General features: G+C 49.3%; 1 protein-coding gene and 1 long non-coding RNA gene across 2 annotated transcripts in view; both read right to left on the bottom strand.

Annotated features, from left to right (window-relative positions):
* Nucleotides 1-16416, bottom strand: part of PTPRN2 (protein tyrosine phosphatase receptor type N2) — a 664689-nt gene that overhangs the window by 99966 nt on the left and 548307 nt on the right. The window contains 1 exon segment of the mRNA XM_069799855.1: nucleotides 8360-8572. Coding sequence (XP_069655956.1) covers nucleotides 8360-8572 — 213 coding nt within the window.
* Nucleotides 11282-15848, bottom strand: LOC138684466 (uncharacterized). The gene is made up of 3 exons (XR_011323749.1): nucleotides 15728-15848; nucleotides 14287-15069; nucleotides 11282-11780 (listed from the first exon to the last, which is right to left on the bottom strand). It is a non-coding gene; the product is annotated as an uncharacterized lncRNA (long non-coding RNA).

Raw genomic sequence — 16416 nt, 5'->3', positions numbered from 1 at the left:
CACAGGCCATCCATGGGTCCCCCTGCCCTCATGTGCCACGCACGCTCCCGAGGCTGCTCGAGACAGCACCTCTCACTTGTGCCTTTGGGAAGATTGGAGCAGTTGAGCAGCACGATGCCAGGAGAGCTCCGGTCTGCTCTACCCAAACTTCTCTTACAGTTTATACCACAATAAAACGAGCGAAAACATCACAGTCCACTCGGAATACTCAACTTTGCAACATTGCCGCAAGAGCTGGGATGTGACACCTACTTTTGTTCATCTGTCTCACAAAACAGCCAAGTCCGTACGGCTTTACCAAGGTAAAACCTTAGGTGGCTGCCGTCAGCCTCAAATCCTTCACTAAGGCTAAGCACGAACACGCAGTGCAGGAAGGACAAAGATCCCCGAAGCCGAGATCTCGCTGGCTTTCGGCAGGACGCGGAGCTGCGCTGCCAGCACGCTGCTGAGCACAGCACGTCGCCCCTGCCCGCGCGCAGAAGGAGAAAGGAAGGGTCGCTGCATCCCCCGCTCCTCTTCCCTTTCACTGCCCACCGTGTGGGACCGCTGTGCAGGATGAACAGATGTACCCAGAAGAAAGCAGTAGGAAGAATGCTTTTTATGTACCTTACAGCCTTCAGAGAATAAACTACAACCTGTTCCTGCTCGCAGGCAACACGGTCCTGCAAGAACTGACAAACATCATTGACAACAGTTTTTTGTGTACACACAATTAACTTCTACTCTCTTCCAGGGAACGCAACCCTGGTACAAGATCCGTTCTGCAAATAAAAAAAACTTTCCAGTTAAAAACTTTAAAAAATATTTTTTTTTCTTCTAGTGCAGCTCTCTGAAGGAATATGAAAGGCTCAGCAAGCCAGATCGCAGTGTTAGCTGCCGAGCGTTCAGCGAATATACAATAGAAGATTGTGTCAAATCTGAAACACGGTAACAGAGCTGCTCCAAAAGAAAAAGGAAAATCCTAAAACAGAAAAAAGGGCAGAAGTGTGTAGCAAAGACAGGCCTGATTATCCTCCACATTACATCAGAAAAAAATGCCACTGAAGACAGTATAGTTATTCCAGAAAGAAATCGGGACACTTGAGATGATGTACTGCCTGGGACTGCAGATCAAATACTCTCCAGCCCATTAGGCAAGGCTGTGGTTATCTTTGGCTTCTTTATAACATACAGGCGCTGGGACATAATCAATTTACCAGAGGGAGACAATCCATTGTACTTATCCAGAACCAGCCCGCACTCAGCTGGCAAACAGCCCGTGGCGCGGCAGGGATGGGAGGAAGGGGCTCTGAAGCTGGAGCGGGATGCTCGGGAGCGGGATGCTCGGGAGCGGGAGCCCGGACCTTAGCAGTCCAGGATGGGAAGTTAGGGCAGATAAAGCAACAGTAATTCTCACCCTCTAAATAGCCAAATTATTAAGAAAACTGCCCAGTGAATGTCTTTTTCTTGGCCTGTGCTAACTGTGCTGAGAAATTGTTTGGGAGAAAGTTGGGTGGCTTGGCCTGAAATGGTGCCAGGACCATTTGAACAATTTACCGGTTTAATTTACCAGGCGAGATGCAGCCTGCAAGTCCAGAGCACCTCCAGCACATTTTCTAAGAAATGCCTGTTTGGGTAAGGATTCTGGATTTCCCAGTAATTAAAAATGAGTCACTAACTTAATTTCCTCTCCTACTATTTTTTCTTAGCATTTTCTTACATTCTAAATACACAGAAATTATACTGCAAGATGCTTGGAGCACGTTTGTCCTTAACGCGAAGTTCAAATACCGTATTCTTTAGACAGGGAAAAATAAACAAAGTCGGGTAAGAAAAGAGGGTTGACATCACCTTCTCTCTGCCACTTTGCACCAGTCCTATGCAGATAAACAGCCACCTACTTGAAAAAGATGGTTTATATTACTCAAACTTAAACCCACATGGCACCTTCTCATCCAAGCACTCCAGGAGTTGCATATATACCCATTTTCCTTCCATACCTGCAAAAAACCCTCTCTCTCCACCTGTCTGCTCTAATGTAAAGAGTGTTTTACTCCAAAGTGCTGCTGCACTGCCACTGCTGCAGCAGCCCAGGACTTGAGCTGCGAAGGTAAAACCTGCTCTGGTCAGGGCAAGTCCATTTCTCCAACACTGTGCAATTGACAAAAGTTCTTTTCTTAAATAGGAAAAGCGTGGAGGAGAGCCATTCGTAACAAGCCCAATAAACCTCTCTCACACAGCCAGCGTGGTTCCCGCGGGGCTGCCCCGCTGCCGGGGCCGTGCGTGCTGGAGCAGTGGGCAGGGGAGGGGAGGAGGCGATGGATGGGAGAGCACTGCTCGTCGCAGCCGGACACGACAAGCTCAAACACAGATTTCCTGAAGTGCCCTCTGAAATCTGTGCCATCGAGGTTCAGCACTTAAGATGGGCATTTCTCATTAAGCAGTATTTTGAAGTTGATTTTAAAACCTATTTATTTATTTATACCCCAATTTATCAAACAGGCATGATTGATAAATTACTGCTGATTTATAAATTCATACAGTATTTTGAAATGCTGTTTTGAACATCACTACCATTTAACTCAATTTTATGGCTACCACAGGAAGCAAGGTTAGGGAATTACATAGTCCACTGCACCAGAGGAATTGTGGATTGTTCTGAACACTAATCAGATAAAAAACAGATTAAAAGTTAAATCCATATTTGTACACCTCCTGTTTTGCCTCATTCTGCTTTGGCCATCCACTGTCTGACTTCAACAAAGTGCTTAAACATAAGGTAAACTCTCTTCCAATCCCCTTAAAACACTCCCCACTTCTTTTTCCTCTCCCATTATTGCTATGCATGACCATTGTGTAGAATATGTGTTTTGTACAATGTGAAAACTGTCTCACCTTAAAGTACAGTGGTTTATGTAACAACATTACATACGATGTATTTGCAAGTTCCTGAGCACTTCTTTTAAGGCAAAATTCTAATTAGAGAAAGTTGTTCACATAAGACACAATAAGTAGACTGAAATGGACAAGAACAACTCTTCTAATGCATGTGCCTCCCTGCATATGTGTTATTACAAACAATTACAGTTTGTCCTGTTGCTTTACATAATCACGTGAGTGATCTTTTTTTTCTCTTTTAATAAGGACACCGGAAAAGAAAAGATTAAAAATGCGTTAAGTCCTTTGTTTTCCCAGAAGAAAACACAAGCAAGCCCTTCATAGCATTCAGCCTTAAGGCAAAATTTTCATCTATCCGAAATCCTTACTGAATGTATTCCTGACTGAAATGTTTACTAAATACTCATGTACTGAATACACTTTGTCCTCAGTGATATCTTTTTTGCTTAAGTGTAGTGAGGGTCCTTGAAAATGAAGTTTTACATAGATAGGAGGTAATACTTTATGGTACTGATTATCCCCAGTTTACCAGCTTTCTTTGGTCCCAATCCTGATGTTAATTGGAATATTACCGAGAACTTGATAAATAAGAACTGCGAAATTTTCCTTTTTTTTTTTTTTTTGTTCCATCTCACTTAGCTCACAAAATTCCATTTTCTAAGGAGTTGATATAGAGTATTACTATAACGTTAAGGTCTAATACTATAATAACAAGTTTGCTGATGAAAGTCAGTCTAGAGTGTAAAACATGAAGCTGTATCAGAGGTAATGAATTATCTGTATTTAAACACACAAACCAGGCATGATGGTTAAATAGAGTGTATGTTTCCAGTGGATTCTTTCAGTTGGAGGCTTTTAAAATATCTGCAGGAAAATATTTATTCTAAGTGTCGTGAATACTGTGTTCTTAACATCTCTAATAAAAAATACCAGCAGGATGAAATTCATAAAAGCACAGAGAAGTTCTTAATGGCTTTGAATCCAGAAGGATCATGTAATTAATCAGACTGTATTTGACAAAGGAATATATAATTTATATATAATATAATACATGTAATAATGTAGAATTTAACATATAATTTACAATTATATGCCTGCCAAATCAAGTTATTTGAACAAGTTTTTAAAAGAGCTGATGATGTAATCCAGCTGCGCTGACAGCGCACGGCTAACGTAACCTTGAATACTTCAGGCAGGTTAAGAAGGAGCTTCATTGTAAACTGTTTGGTCTTTGCCCCCTTGCTTTTTAAAGGAAGTTCTTTTGGCTGAGATGAAGGAAAATTAAAAAGAACGTTATTGACATAAAATATTAAAAGGCAGGCTTTCTGAAGCCAGCTTCAGTGCATTTTAACTTTTGGCTTTAAATTCCATTATGGGCAATGTTTTGCAGAGCATTATCAGTGATGCAGAAGACCATGCTCATAGGAAAGTTCTGCAGCGCAAAGTATAAAATATGCTGATGATTTAACATCTCGCACAACCCAGCATTCCCCACACGGGGGTCAAAAGCCAGAGTTCAGCTGGACTCACAAATACATCACCCTGAATCAAACAGAGCATCCCTAAATAGTAGCAGTCACTAACATACACTCATTACATTAATAAATTGCTCGCTAATGGGAGCAGTGACAAGTAAGATGTGCACTTAGTGGCCCTGTTTGCAGCCCGCCCCCGACGTCTGAATGCCCGTTTTTCTCTGGGTTACGTTCTAAAGGCTTCAAAGTGCACGAAGAAAATCTGCTCAGCGTTGTGAAATAAATCAAAGAGTGTCTGCTGAAAATTCCTAAAACGCTTCTGCCCTAATCTCCTGGACCAGAGAGTGGGCTTGCAGAATGCTAAACTTGCTTTTCAAAGAAGATCAAAGCAACACGAGCGACAATTAAAAACACGGGTGCAGGTGTGCGCATGCGCAGGGGCACCGCGGAGGCAGGAACAACCTCTTTTTAGTCATCCCCGAATGCGAACGCTGACTTATCTAATCGTTACACGTGCGATTTGAAAGGACAGGAGACGTGTTCAAAAGGTACACAAAAATTGTCCGCCTTTGTGTAAAATGTGTTTTATGCACACGCACCACTTTACGAGATACACCATTTCCATTAATTTTGAGAAGCTCCTTGGCCACCCTCTGATCAAACCAGCCTGTCATTTTGTCCTGTAGCCATTCAAAGATAAATGAAGTTGCAATTGTGTATCTACCCTTCCTCCTGTTACTTAGTCTTTCAACAGGGTTTAGCCTCCCAGACCTTACTTCTAACACTTTTAAGGCCAGCCGCTTGCCTTACCCAACACCTGGAGAACCAGTTACCTCTTCAAGTGGTACGGGGCTGCCTGGCAGCGCATCACGGGCACCGCGGAGATTTTATTTGTCTGCTTCAACTTCTAAACAGTACCGGTTGTCCTGCCTAAGACCAGTCACTTCTGCTCGCACTTACACCAGAAATACTCGTGTTAGTAGGCGAGCGTGCTTACACAAGAAGTGCTGGTGCTAGCAGGTGAGTGACGTTGCATGACAGGCGCTACGCCTCCGGTGCGGGGGGAGGCTCAGCAGCCAACCTGCTATTTCCCTGACAATACGGTTTGTCTGTTTTCCCCTTCTCAAGCTGGTATTTCACCACACAAACGAGAAGGGGGAAAAAAAAAAAAGCAGCTGTGGGAAAAAACTCTTCGAAGTTCACAGGGTGAGTAGGGAAGGAGTAAAACCCTGAATGAACTCTCCTGGCTGAACTGGGTTAGGATGAAAAATGCTTCTGCTAAATGTTGAAAATTTAGGTCAGTCTTGTTTATGTGCAGATATAAACCGCTGACATTTTGAGAAGCACGTGAATCGAAGTGGTATTTCAGCGTTCTCTTTCAATCACATTGGGCCACCAGGCTCTTTTACACTGACCAACTTCTCCCCCTTCAAATTAAAGAAAATAAATCTGAATTGTCACTTAAGCTGTAAGCAGCAACATATTGGAGTGTTGTGCTTTAAAGTCTAGTGGCAGCAGCTGCTGAAATATTCCGTATTTTTAAAATACACCGAGATAACCGAGTAGATACTTGGGAAACATTTAACAGAAGAGAACAAAGTAGGTACAATTTTGAAAGCTATCTCTGCTTTTTTCTTCCCCCGTATTAATACGGGTTACATTATTCCCCTATGAGTATCAGAGAAGATGAGGAAAAAGATAATTGATGCTTTTCTGAGACCTAATTGATGTTATCCAAAACATGCATCACACCAGATACCCATTACATTTAACACAGCTCAACATAAGGCGATTTTGACGATGCGAATAGGGCTCAATCCTATTTCTCTTCAAATCCACATGAATAGTTTATTATATACAGAGCCAGGCTCAGTGATTCATTTTGATAAAACGCTACTTAGCAGCATCAAAACTGCCTGAGTATTTTGTCTGCCTATACTGGGGCCTCCTACTGCTGCCATTGAAACAAATGGCAAAATTCCCATTTACGTCCACAGGAGGAGAGCCAAGCCCTTAGAAACCTTTGTATTTAAGGAAAAACATTTTTCCTCCCACTCATGACTACAGTTCCCCTGAAAAACCAATGGAAATGTTGAAGAAGTCAGGTGGTTAGGACTGGGCCCAAAGGTCAGGAACAAAGAATATTAATACAGTCCTGCTATTGAAAAACTGAGCAGCATCCTCCAAGCGTTGTTGTTTTTCAACAGAAAATGTCACTCTCAGATCTAACTAGGAAGATTTTAAAATATATATAAATCTGGGAAGAAGAAATGAAGCACACATTTCATTTAGTGTCTGGATTACAGATTCTTATTAAACAAACCAGAGCTCATTATAAAATCAATATCAACTTAACCACTATACTCCCAGGAGAGATGGCAAAAAAGGTCACTCCAAGAAATTCAAACAATTTTCCTGCTGGAAGGGCACGATTTTAATTACAGATACTATTAATTAGAGCTGTCAGTAGGAAGATTGTCCTGTTAATTATCACAAATTCAGTTTCAAGTGTGATTTTGGAACCTGGAGGGCTTTTTTTTAAAATTAAGAATTCTTGTATTCACGTTTAATGGAAGAAAAAGACTACCTATCGCTTCTGTGTTTTAAATAAGCCAACAGCAAGTTCCCTTTTAAAACCAGACAAAAATATTTATGGCCACAGAGTCTTTGGCCAACAAAACTGATCAGAGAAACTGCTGGTTTGTTCACACTTTATCCCGGAGGACACTCCTTTTTTCCACTAGAAATGCTCTTGCTCTCGCTCTCTCTTGTTTTGGAAGTCGTTAAATTTAAAGATGTAAAGTAATTTAAAGATTTTTTTTTTTAAGTAAACATTCCATTTAAACTGAAGACCAAAACCATTCCTGAAGACACTAATTGTTACAGAAACATTCATATTATCATTCTGCACTAACATCTCCTTGGACCCTGCCTGTGGAGACGTACTTAATACGTTACTTCTTTAACATATAAGAGGTACAGGCAGATCCCAACTTTGCGAGGAAATATGAGTTTATTCCCACATGACTCCCAGCTGCCAATTTGAATCTATCTCAGCTCCAGAATACAGAAAGGCCATAACGTCTGCTCCTAAGCAAAACAAGAAGGTAAAATAAAACTTGACAGAAGAGTGCCATTAGCGAGACCCTATGGGTGCACAGCAGACACAGATACTACAGCAACAACGTTTACCCAGTCTCGAATTCTTTCTCCTGGTCCCACTCCAAATATTTTGGGACAGCAGACCAGGGCTGTGTGGTACACAACCAGAACACATGCATTACCACACCAACAACACACCAAGAAATAAGTGCCACGATCTAAAACAAACTTCAGGAAGGTGCAGAGCATCTCTCCACCCAATACTTTTGAAACTGAAAGAGAAAGCCTGAGGTTTCTGATTTATTTCAGGAAATCTGAGTGCAGTCCTCCCCGTATTACTGGGTACACATCTGCTACTATTGTTCTCCCAGAACCAGTCCTGGTTTACCTCCCCATCTATCAGCATTAGATTTCATTTTATCTGAATAATGGCAGAAGGTGGCAACAGATCGGGTCAAAGGCTCTTTTCATATCAGACCCTGAAGAAGTCGATTACTCAAAAAGAGAGACATCTTCAGATAACCGTGCAATCCATTCCTCATAAATGTTAAAGATTTTTCGTTATTAATAGTGGCAGGGGTGACAGATTATGGATATTAATGTTATTTTTCAGAGAATTTCAATGGCGAGGGCTTCTCTTTTTCCCTTTTTTTTTTTTTTTTGTAATGTTTCTAATTAGGCACAAATTTACAGCAACTCCCAGAATAGCCAAGATTAATACCCAGCAGTAAAAAGCCGCTACAGTGAATCCGCGGGAACACGAACGGAGCGGGGGGGGGGGACACACACGCCAGCATCGCAACCAAACCCACCCCCTCGGCTCCCAGTCCGCGGAGGGTCCCCCCGGGGTGCCCGGCAGAGCCCGGGGGAGCAGGGCCGGAGGAGGAGGAAAGCTCGGAACTTACCTGATAAGCAGCGGGGGCGTCGGAGCCGGCGTCGGCCCCCAGGGCCGAGAGCTTCTCCTTCAGGCGGTGGTGGGCGCGGTGGCGGAGGCAGTAGGCGACCCCCGACGCCGCCAGGACCCCGGCGATGCAGGCGAGGGAGAGGAGGGTGAGGAGGAGGAATTTGGCGGATTCTGCCTCTTCCCCGCGCTGCGGGAGCGGCGGGACGTCGCTTTTCTGCAGGGGAGGAGAGAGAGGCAGCGCCTTGAGTTGCGCGGGCGCGGAGCAAGGGGACCCCGTCGGGGCGGGGAAGGGGGGGGGGGAACCAGCCGGCAGCGCTAACTTTCGGCCAAGGATGGAGGCGACCGGGCGGGCAGGGACAGCGCTGCTGACATGCCCCCCCCCCGTCCCCTCCCCTCCCCTCCCGGCGGCTCGTATTTAACTACCGAAAGGCGGAGGCGGGCGCGCTGCCTGCGCGCAAGCACCGCGGCTCCGCGCCCCCCCCCCCCCCCCGCATCCAGGGCCAGGGGCTGCGAGGGGGGCAGCAAGGGAAAATCCGTTGGTTTTTTGGTTGGTTTTTTTTTCTTGGAGTGAAAAATAAAACACGGAACGACAGAGAAGAAAGGAAAAAAAAAAGTAGGTGGCGGTCCTTCCTTTTGTCTCTTGTAGAAGGAAAAGGATAAAAAAAGCCCGATAGTTCCAAACTCCTCCAGATTACTATTATTTTTGCAGCAATAGGAGAGAATCCTTCTAGTGCATTTCACTTGTCTCCATGTGCTAAAAAGTTGTACAATAATTTCCCCTCATTAGCTTCATTATAAGCTATATTAGCAACAATTAAAAACGCAACATGAAAATGAAAAGACCAGGCGCGCAAATTGCAGCAAGACTCATTTGGCCTGCATTCCCCCTTTCACAATTACCAGGGAAATGAATTGAAAAGCACGCCCCTGCCTCAGTCCTGGTTGCTACAAGATGAGAACAATTAGCAAACTCCTTTCCACCACCTAATTTCGCGTGGTAACAAAATGGATTTTTCCCCATGAATGCCTAGCCGGCCTATTCATTATCTCTCCTCTATTAGTAATTTTCTGCTCCGTATTCAGCTAGCCAGCTCTTAATTTCCTCCTGTCTCGCAGTGTACACAGTGGCTCTTATGTCAGGCCCGGTCCATTTTTATCTTGTAATCATAAAGGCCACCAAAGCAATTATCGCTGGTCTTGACTGTAAAAGCTTGTCATTAATTAGCCTCCTTGCCTTCAGTGCTGCGGATTAGCCGGGGCTGAGGCTGAGTTAATGGAAATGCAGGTTCAGTAAGACTCCCGGATTTTCTTGCCTGGATGCGCCGAGCGGAGGACGATTGCCGGGTTTGTAAACCCCGGGTGAGGGGGGGGGGGGGCGGGCGCAGGGCTTCGCCGAGGCCACGCCGGGGCCGCCCGCCGCCGCCTCCTCCTCCTCCTCCTCCGCCGCCGCCGCCTCCGCGCCCGCGCAGCCACCGCCGCGCCCGCCGCCTCCCTCCCCCGCAGCCGGCCCCTCCTCCAAATCCCAACAGCCACCAGGAGGACGGGGCTGCCTCCCGCCCGCCCCCCGCCCCGGCCCCGGGGGGGCTCCGGGGCCGCCTCCCCGCGCCCGCCCCCGCCACCCCCCGCCGCTTCCCCGCGGCCGCAGCCGGGCACCTGCCCCGCTCGCACCGGGACGAGCAGCACCGACGGCGGCCGCCGCCTGCTCGCAGCTCCCGCCGCCTCGGCCCTGGGGGCCCCGGGGGCGGTGGGGGGGGGGGGATGTCTGTGTGTCTGGGGGGGGTGAAGGGCTGCTGCGCTGTGCCATTAGCATCTCCCTGAAAGGCCGCCGTCCCCTCGGGGCCAGAGGTCGCAATCTGCATCTAAATAGGCAGCTCCCGCCAAAGTGCCGGCGCCCCCTCCCCGAGCGTTGCGCCCCGGGACGGTTAATCCGCTTCGCCGCGGTGTTCGGCCTCCCCATCGGCGAGGCAAGGGACGAGCCGCCCCCCGGTCGGGACCCCCGGCTCCCGCCCGGCCGCCTCCCTCCGCCCCGGAGCCCGGCTGCGCCGCCGGGGAATGGAAGAGGCTGGGCGGGCAGCTTGGGGCACCGCTCCCGAATCTGCCGGTGCTCTGCTTTCGCGACCGGGGTTTTAAACGGTTTTCCTTCGCCGGTTGCCGTGTGGCAGAGCCGCACAAGCACCCGGGGAAGGGGGCTACGCGGGAGAAACAAAGTGATGGCAGCGAAGTGCTGTCGAATGCCCCGAGTAAACACGGGGGAGAGAAAGAACGTGCTGGCCTTGCCCCCCCCCCCCCCCCCCGCAGTTTCGGCGATGTGAGATGTTGCTTCCAACTTTGCCAGGCAGTTTTCCCCGCAGAACCGGGGCTGTCCTTAACAAAAGACCGACTCGCCGAGACACCCCGCGCGTCCCCAGCGCCCGGGGACGTGAGACACGGGGAAGAGTTAGAAACATGCCGGGGGGGGGGGGTTTGTTTCGCGTTCTTTACACCTCGGGAAGCATCTTCCGTGGGGAGCCAGCGTGTCCCTAGCGATGGGTTTGCAAAAAATCCTACACGTCTGGGGGGAACCGACGCCGACGCCTGCCCCGGACCCTCCGTGCCCGGGAAGGGGATGGCGGCCCCGCAGCGGGAGGGAAGGGGCGATGGGGCACGGCCGCCCGGCGGTGCCCGCCACCTCGGAGCGGCTGATGGGGAAGGGAGACCGCTCCTTCCCCCCCCCCGCCTCACGGGGAGCACCTCCGGAGCCGCTGCCGTCGGGGCCCGGAGGGTTCCCCTCTCCTCTCCCTGCCTCCGGGGGTGGGGGTGGGGGGGGGGGCTTGGTGTTTAGGACCACCTCGGCCAGCCCCTACGCCTGCCCCGGGCAGCACCCCGGCATCGGTGATCGCGTAAAGCCCCGAGTAAAGCCGGCGGCGAAGCTCCGCCGCCCGGCTCCGGCTGTAGCTCCCGGTCCGGCACCGGCGCCGCTGCCGGGCCCCGGGCTGGGGACAGCCACGGCCGCAGAGGGCAGCGGGGCCCGGTCCCCCCCCCAGCCCCCGGCGCGTCCCGTCAGGAGACCTTCAGGAAACAGCCCCCAGTGCCCCCAAGTCAGCCGGAGAAACCCGCTGCCCTTTCATCCTGCTTGATATCTGACCAAACATCGAATTATGAAACGAGTAAAAATTAATCCGACGCATTAGTTACCAGCTCCCCCCCCCCGCTCCCAGTCAGGAGCACAGATTTCCCCACCTCACCTAAACCCCTGATTCTTCCCTGCAATAAGGCCCCAGCCTGAAACGGAGCCCAGGGTTAATTAGAGGCGTCCTGTCAGACTTGACTTGAAATTGAAAGGAAAATGTTTAAATATTTATGAATTTGACATTTACAGTCGGATGTCTTTTAAAGCAGAACACCTCTCCCTGTGCTGGTTGGGGCTGCCATGGTGCGCGTGCCTGGGGTGGAAGGGGAAAAATAGCTGTTGCATAACAAGAAAAACAAATCACCTGCTCCCCCCCCCCGGCTTAACAAATAAATAGACCACATAAATTACACGTAATTAAATATTAAACTCAGCTACATGTAACTATGCATTTTTAAACTTTACATAACAGAATATATTGACATTCCTCTGAATGATTTTCTCCTTGGAAAATTGTGTAGTATCACAGAGTCCCAGTGAAGGAAAACCAATGAATGCCTAAATGGATGGCTTAGGAAGTGACTCTAAATACGGAGGCTTTGGAGATGTTCAGCCAGTCTTTACTTGCTTTGAAACGGCCCGGCCTGAGCTTAAATGCTAGAAGGCAAAGAGTTACCCTGTCTCAGAACAACACTACACCTACCACTTAGACTCAACAGTGTTTGCTTGAAGTACACCACTTCTGTGAGGGCTTGTGGTTGTTTCTTTGTTTTTTTCTTTTTAAGAGGGAAGAAAAAATGCTTAGGATCTGATCTCATGTAGGCTTTCCCAGTCCCTCGACAGAACGCATTTTATATACACCCAAAAGTGAGTAAGTAACTAGAGCAGCCACAACGCTGGAGTCACAAATCACTGTTCTAATCAAAGAGCAGCGTCCCGTTCCGCGGTGTCATCCCATGATGCAGCAGAACAGCCGACATTTCAAACGAATTCCAGGCAAATGTCAGTAAATATTTAATGTACGCTTTCATGTAAATAAGTTCTCACACCTATGTTGGAAGTGTGGGAGAAAGTCTTTGTAAGAGCAGAGAGGAGCTCCCCATGCAGTGATGTGAAAGCTCACCTTCCAGACGTCTCAGCAGAATTACACTTCATTATTTCCTTTAGGACACAGGGCCCGATTCTGGTCCTTGCTAAAGCAAAACTCTAACTGAAGTTGAGGTTTTGTTTTACTTCATAAATTTAAAAAGATCCTCCTGATTTAAAACCCAGTTTGCCGGTTACTGCACCCAACCTCTCTTCCAGTTTGCAAAGGAAAAAGCACTACAATTCATTTTAAAACAATGTGACCTTATAATTTTTTGCAATTTTTGCATGCCTTGATTTTTACATTTATATTACACACTTTTGTTTTGGAGCAATAATTTAAAAATGCAGATTTCTTAGTAAACAGGGGCAAAAAGAGGAACTTCAGAATATGATTTGTTTCAAAATATTAGAACATTAAAAAACTCAAGAGGTGCTATTTTTAATTTGGAATTCACTATAGAATCTAATAAATGAGAGAAGTGAGGCGGAAATAATCATGTATTAATTCTGTGCATTACAAAATCTTTTCAGAAGCTATTATCAGAGCAAGAGGCATTGTGGTTTGGATTCAGGGTGGGAGAAATCCTTTGTGCAACTGAAAGCTATTGTTCCTCTGTGCAGATGAAATTGTACTTGCAAATCTGCCATTCAAGGAGGGAAAAAAGTGCCTAGGCAGAAGAAAAGAATTCTACAAGAAAATCATTATTCTTAAACACAAACTTCACTAAAATAAGTTTTAGTTCATTGGGCTTTTTTTTTTAACAGGATCCTTTGCTGATAGTCGCAGCTACTGACATTAAAACAAACCATAAAGGATACGTGTATTATTTCCTTAATATAGAAAGCTTGAAGAAAGGGATGTGTGTGGGTGTGTATGGAGAGAGAGAGATATATATAATATGTATTCATATTATGTCTGTGTATGTCTGCTCACCTAAATAAATCTAAACTTAAATTCACTTGTAGTAATTTCCCTCTGTAAGGTTATCATCTGAGACATAGGTTGAGATACACTATGCTGGTTAAGTTTTCATAGGTTACTAGAAAACCAGGGAAACACTTCACATCAGGAGGAGCCTGGCTACCCTAATCTGTTCCCAGGAAACCTACAGATAAGATTTTTTTTCCTTTAGCAAAATCAGAAAGCAAAACAGAAGGGAAAGCAGCGTCTCCCTCGGTTTTGGTTCCTGCTTCTCCTCCCCTGCTTTGCGCTCCCAGTCAGGTTGCACTGGGGCAGCAGGGCCTGGGGATGTTCACCTTCAGTGCACATAATGTTCCTCGTGTTCAGCACCGCACTCCCGGGCTGTATGGTCCGGGCTACTTGTCGGGGTTTTAAGGTACTACTTTTAGAGTTAGTAAGAGATTTCTGGGGCAGCTATCCTCTGCCTCCCTCTTTACACCACCACCCCCAGCCCCCCCGGCCCGGGGAAGCTCGCCTGATGCCAGGATCACTTTCAGCAAATGTCAGTTCATCACCTGAAATGAGGTCAATTTAACGCTTTTACTCGGGAGGATGAAATCGGATGGGAAGGTACTTTTTGCTTCTTTTAGGGGTCGGAAAGATTAGACAAATCGACAAACACAAAAGGCAGATGGATTTCTGGGAACTGCAGCTTATTCAAATCACTGAGAAAGGTCACTGCAAGAGCCACAGATCTATTCATCTGTAGGGGTACAATGATCTTTCCGCAACCTTCAACACCACAAAGCACTCTGGAGCGTCTCTATACCTTTTAGTAGGATTAATACCACGAACAATGACTGAATACAATCAAGAATTCAGTGAGTTCAAAGATCCCTTGATCAACAGTAGATACTTTCTTCTGGCTTCCTAAAGGCAAACAGAAGTGAAGTTTCTGGTTAGAGTTACAAGAAATTACAGCTATTATCCTGAATCCCACTACAAGGTGACGCTGAAATGCCAAACTGTCCAAGAACCCCAAAGCGGTTTGTGGCGTGGAAGGAATAAGGTTGCAAAAGAGGAAATTTAAAGAGCTTCAAGATTTTCCTGAGGATCCGGGTATTTTTTTAAGTCAGCTTTTAGTTAAAGCATACGGCGCAAAAGCCTACAGCGTCACTGAGACGCCGCAGGGATAACGCACGCCTCGGGAAACCGGACAGCCACATCCATGCCTGTGGAGGAGGTAGGTGAGCCGGGGACGGAGGAGCGCGGCCCGTCCTGCCCGAAGCGGTGCAGCGCGCCTCCGGGATGCCAGCAAGGAGAGGAGGGCGTGGAGACACCACGGTGAAGAAACTTCCATTCCCATCCCTAAGAACTCGGGAGCAATGAGGGGAAAGCAGCAGAATGGGAGCACCGCGAAGCAGGTTTCCTCCTCAGCCCGGGCTTTGTAAGCCAGAGTGAAACAGATAAACAGAGGGACCCAGCGGGTCGAAGTCCCAAAGCGCCAGAGCCCGAGCCAAGAGGACGGCCAGCGATAGCTGAGCTTAATCAAGTATCTTCAGCAAGCAAGACAAACACAAGCCGTACTGCCAGCGCTGATCTAATGCTGATGCTGAAGGCACATAATTTAGGGATTAGATAAAGCGCCCTTAAACCCGAGTGCCAACAAGCGAGCCGTCGCTCGGTAACACGCTGGCCGAGCCGGAGGCCCCGTCGGCGGAGCGGCCGCCCCGTCTCGCAGGGAGCCGGGCCGGGGCCCCGCGGCTCCCGGACCGCCCCCGCCGCGGGGACGGGGCTCCGGCGGCCGCCTCCGCGCACCCTCCGCGGGGGGGACCCCCGTCCTCGGGGCCCCCAGCCCTGAGCCGGCCGAGGGCAGCGGGAAGGGAAGGGCCCGTCCTGGCTCCGCCGGGCCCGCCGCCCCCTCCCGCCCCTCTCCTGTTTGACGGCCCCGCGTCCAGGGGCAGCCCGGGGCCACCGCTGAGCCGGGGCCGCCCGGGGCTTTCGGAGCCGCGGCCGGGGGCCCGGGGGGAGGCGAAGTGGCCCTCCCTCCCTTCCCTCCCGCGCTGCTTCGCGGAGACCCGGCCCGGCCTCGACCGACGGGGAGGGCGGCGGCTGCCCCCCATCCCGCCCGCCCCCAGACCCCGCTCCTCCGCCCCACGCCGCGCACACGGCTCCCACGCCAGCCCTGGCCGGGCCGCCTCGAAACACGCCGCTTCCCCCCCACACACACTCCACCCCCCCCCCCCCACCCCGTCCTCCATCGCATTTACCTGCTGCCATGGCGCCGCAGCCGGCGTGCCGGGACGGGCTCCTCCCTGGGAGGGCTCAGCGCCCCTCGGCGGGTTCTAGCAATCCTCCTCCGGTGCCAAAACTCCCCCCACACGCCCCCCCCCCCCGCCTCCCAGCCCCCCGGCTCCCCCCACTCCCTTCCTCAGCGGAGACAAAGGCGGCCGCAGGCACAAGCGCTCGTCGCAGCCCGCAGCCGCCTCTCGGCTCGGCGGGGCGGGGAGGGGGGGGGGAAACCGGCGTCCCCCCGGCGGTCCCCGCGGGGCGCGGGCGCGGGTGGAGGATGCCGGCGCGCCCCGGCGCTGCCCTCCTTATATCGGGCGGGTGGCAGCCCCTGCCGGCTGCCGCACATGGCCCATCCACCGGTTGCTATAGCGATGCCTCCCCTCCACATGTTGCTGGCAGCAATTGGCTGAGGAGGTCTGGGCTGTTCAGAAACCCTTCGCCGGAGTGAGGCGGTGAATGGACACGGGCTGTGTCACTCATTTTGGAAAAGCTGTTTGGGGTTTCTGTTGTGGATGGGGGGGGGGGTTGGGGTTGGGTTTTGGTGGGGTGTTGGGGGTTTTTTTTGGCTGATTTTTTTTTTTACGCGTCCGCGTCCCCCCTCCCCTGCTTTTTTTTTTCTTTTCTTTTTTTTTTTTTTTCTGGTGCCACTCTTGCAAGATGGAAGCGG

The sequence above is a fragment of the Haliaeetus albicilla genome, chromosome 2 (assembly GCF_947461875.1).
Source record: "Haliaeetus albicilla chromosome 2, bHalAlb1.1, whole genome shotgun sequence".
NCBI lineage: Eukaryota > Metazoa > Chordata > Aves > Accipitriformes > Accipitridae > Haliaeetus > Haliaeetus albicilla.
Note: the sequence above shows the minus strand (reverse complement) of the source record. Positions and strands in the feature narration are given on the sequence as shown.